This window comes from Terrapene carolina, unplaced genomic scaffold (assembly GCF_002925995.2).
Source record: "Terrapene carolina triunguis isolate 2854851 unplaced genomic scaffold, T_m_triunguis-2.0 Scaffold26375, whole genome shotgun sequence".
Classification (NCBI taxonomy): domain Eukaryota; kingdom Metazoa; phylum Chordata; order Testudines; family Emydidae; genus Terrapene; species Terrapene triunguis.
The window spans coordinates 3676-6738 of NW_020690726.1; the positions used below are offsets into that span (position 1 = coordinate 3676).

At 57.6% G+C, this 3063-nt stretch overlaps 1 protein-coding gene across 1 annotated transcript; it reads left to right on the forward strand.

Moving 5' to 3' along the window:
* Positions 1-314: 314 nt before the first annotated feature.
* On the forward strand, positions 315-1966 carry LOC113408897 (RING finger protein 112-like). The gene is made up of 4 exons (XM_026662352.1): positions 315-443; positions 737-790; positions 1208-1300; positions 1483-1966. Exons 1-4 carry the CDS (start codon positions 315-317, stop codon positions 1852-1854), a joined length of 648 nt encoding a protein of 215 aa, XP_026518137.1. The 3' UTR covers positions 1855-1966.
* Positions 1967-3063: the final 1097 nt, after the last annotated feature.

Here is a 3063-nt window from a genome sequence, read left to right on the forward strand (position 1 = left end):
GGGACATGAGGGGACACTGCTGGGGTCCTGGTCTCCTGTGGGGGACACAGCTGGTTCCCTCCTCTTAATAGGTCCCCTGTCACCCCCCCCACACACACACTGCAGCCTCTCCCTGTTACTCACCCCCACCCCCACTGCTCCCCCATTTTCCCCCTGGCAGTGGGGTGTGGGAGGGAGCTAAGCAGCTGTTGCCCAGAGATGGAATCTCATTTACTGTGGCACAAACCTGCCCTCTACATCCCCCATTTAACTTGTGTCCTGTCCTGGGCACCTGGATCCCTCCCGGATGCCTGGGTCCTTTCCCCCCTGCAGACATGCACGAGGATTTCCGGCAGTCCCTGTGTGACTATGTCACGAGCGTGGTGCGCTCAGCAGGGACACACGTCCGGACGGACCGAGCCGGGCAGGTGCTGACGGGGGCTCAGCTGGCTGCCAGGATCAAGGTGGGAGAGTGGGGTCTGCTAAAAGGGGGGGGCCTGGATGGGAGACAGCAAAAGGGGCCGCAAGGAGGTGAGCGGAGACTCAGAAATGGGTGCCGTGCTGCAGGGTGTGGGCTCAGCAGGGGGTGCCATGCAGGACGGGGTGGTCAGGGGGACCAGTGGGGGTGCTGTGCTGCAGGGAGTGGGGAGGGGGACACAGAGGGGGCGCTGTGCTGGAGGGAGCGGGGTGGGGGGCTCGCCAAGGAGTGGGCTGAGCTGTCCCTGATCCCAGTTCCCCCGGGCATTATTCCCCACAGGACGTCTCCCGATACTTGAAGACCCAACGCTACGACTTCTCCTCCCCCGTGAAGGTACCAGGTTGCCCCTCCCTCAACCCCTCTGATTTGCAGGGGAGGGGGGCACTAGTTCTATTGACCCCTCACCCCAGGTCCTCCTCCCATTGGCCAATCGCACTAGGCCAGGAGGGGGGGCACCACAACAGCTGCCCCAACTGTCCTGATGGGGAACCTCCAGCTCCCAAGAAGTAAAGGGACCCCCAGGGAGAGAACTGGCCCTCTCTACTAGGGTGGCAGCAACGTGGCCATAGCTGTGGAGTCATTGGGGGGCTGCCTCCTGGCTCTGAGGGAATGTGGGGGGTTGGGGGCCAGTGGGGAGGTGAAAGCGGGGAGCAGGGTCCTGGAAGAATGGGGGGAGAAGGTGGTGAGGGGGGCTCCTAGTTCAGAGATGGTCCCATCCCAACCCCCACCCTGTCCCCTCTCCCCCCACAGATGGCTGAAGCATTTGCAGCGATGAGAAAGGAGAAAAACAGCAAAGCAGTAGAAGCCGCCAGGAGAGAATATGAACAATTTGTGCAGGAGCTGGTGAGCGCAGAGGGGCTGGGAGTCAGGAGTGAGGGGCACCGGCAGAGCTCGGGGGAGCAGGGCTGGGATAGCAGGGGTCTGTGGGTTGGAGGGGCTGCGGGTGTATGAGTCAGCGGCACCCCCTGTGGCTGGGTAACACTAATACCCATCCCTAATGGCCCATCTCTCCCCGCTTAGGGCAGGACCATGGCCACCAGAATATAAACTGCTGCCTGAGGGTGAAGCCTGAGGAGATGAAGAGACGGCTGGAGGGGAAACGCAGGGAGCTGCTGAAGCATTGCCAGGGGCAGCTGTGGGGCGAGGACCCCCAGAAACAGGCTGCCCTGAAGGTGCTGGAGCAGGGCCTGGCCGGGAAGACGTCCAAGTTCCTAACGGCCTACGGACAGCGCTTTAAAGAGAAGGCCGTGCGGTTGGGCCTGTACATTGGAGGGAGTGTCCTGGCTTTGGTGGGTGCGGGTGTTGTGGCGGGCATCAGCCCAAGTTTGGTGGTCAAGGTCGGAGCGGGGGGCCTTGTCCTGATCAGGAGGATGGTGGGAAGATGGGTGTGGGGCTAATTTGGTTTTAGAATACAACAGGCACCAATGCCCCAGGGCAGGGGGATGAGGGGCAGGGTCTTCAGATCAGGAGCCCCTGCTGCGGGGTGACAGATAGTGGGGAAGAACCATCACACCCCACCCCATGCAAGACTCTGTCCCAGCCCTCAGCACTGGGAACCTCTGTATGCAAAGGATGGGGATAGATAGATAGATAGAGGGGGTCGATGGGGATAGATAGATAGATTAGATAGATGGGGTGGATGGGGATAGATAGATAGATTAGATAGATGAGGTGGATTGGGATAGATAGATAGATAGATAGATAACCCTTCTGCCCTTCAGCATTAGCAGGAACAAGGGCCGGGTTCAGGATCTAGGGGTTCCGTTTCAATAACACAATGCAAAACCGGCTTCAGTCCCCACCCAGTGACCTGGGACAATTACATACCACCCCCCGGGCAATACTAACCCTCTCGCAAGCACAGAGTCTGAGTGTAGCAAAAGCCTTTTAATAAAGGAGGGAAATAATGTGGCATTGTGTGGGGAAACACCAAAGACAGGATTCATAACACAAACCATGAGCAAAAGACCTACCCCCAAGTAAGTTTGGAAGTGTCCTTTTCCCCTCAGGGTCTTAAGTCCAGCAACCCAACAGTCACCCGTCCCGCAGTTTCTGTCATTGGTCAGTGCAGTTCCAGAGTTCAGAAGTTCATCTGCAGTGTTTACCTCCCAGCCTGAGTGGAAGGGGGTGGAGGTATGGGGGCACGTTACATGCTCCACTACTCAGGTCCACGGCTGATTGCCACACCTCTCCATGGGGTTCTGCTGCAGTGTTCAGCGCCAGCCACTCCTCTCCGCCAACTGTCCTGCTAGCCGCTCCTCTCCACCAGCCACTTGCCAAAATGTCTTCAGACTCCCCCTCCACTTAACACAGCTCTCTGTGATTTCAGCTGTTAGTAGGGGAGCCTCAGTGCTGGCACACTCAGAACCACTAGCTCAAAGTAGGACCAACCCTTAGACCTAGGAATCAGTAATCTCAGCTCTGCAGTACATAACAAGACTCCTAACAGAATCAAAATTAACTCTGCTATTATACCATAGAGAGAGAGATCAAAATTCTGTTCCATGCCCTAGAAGAGACCCACAGACACACATCTATCCCCCAGACTCTCTCAATTCACAGGGCTTTGGAACCCATGTCCCTTGCTTAGCGAGTACTACTTGGTT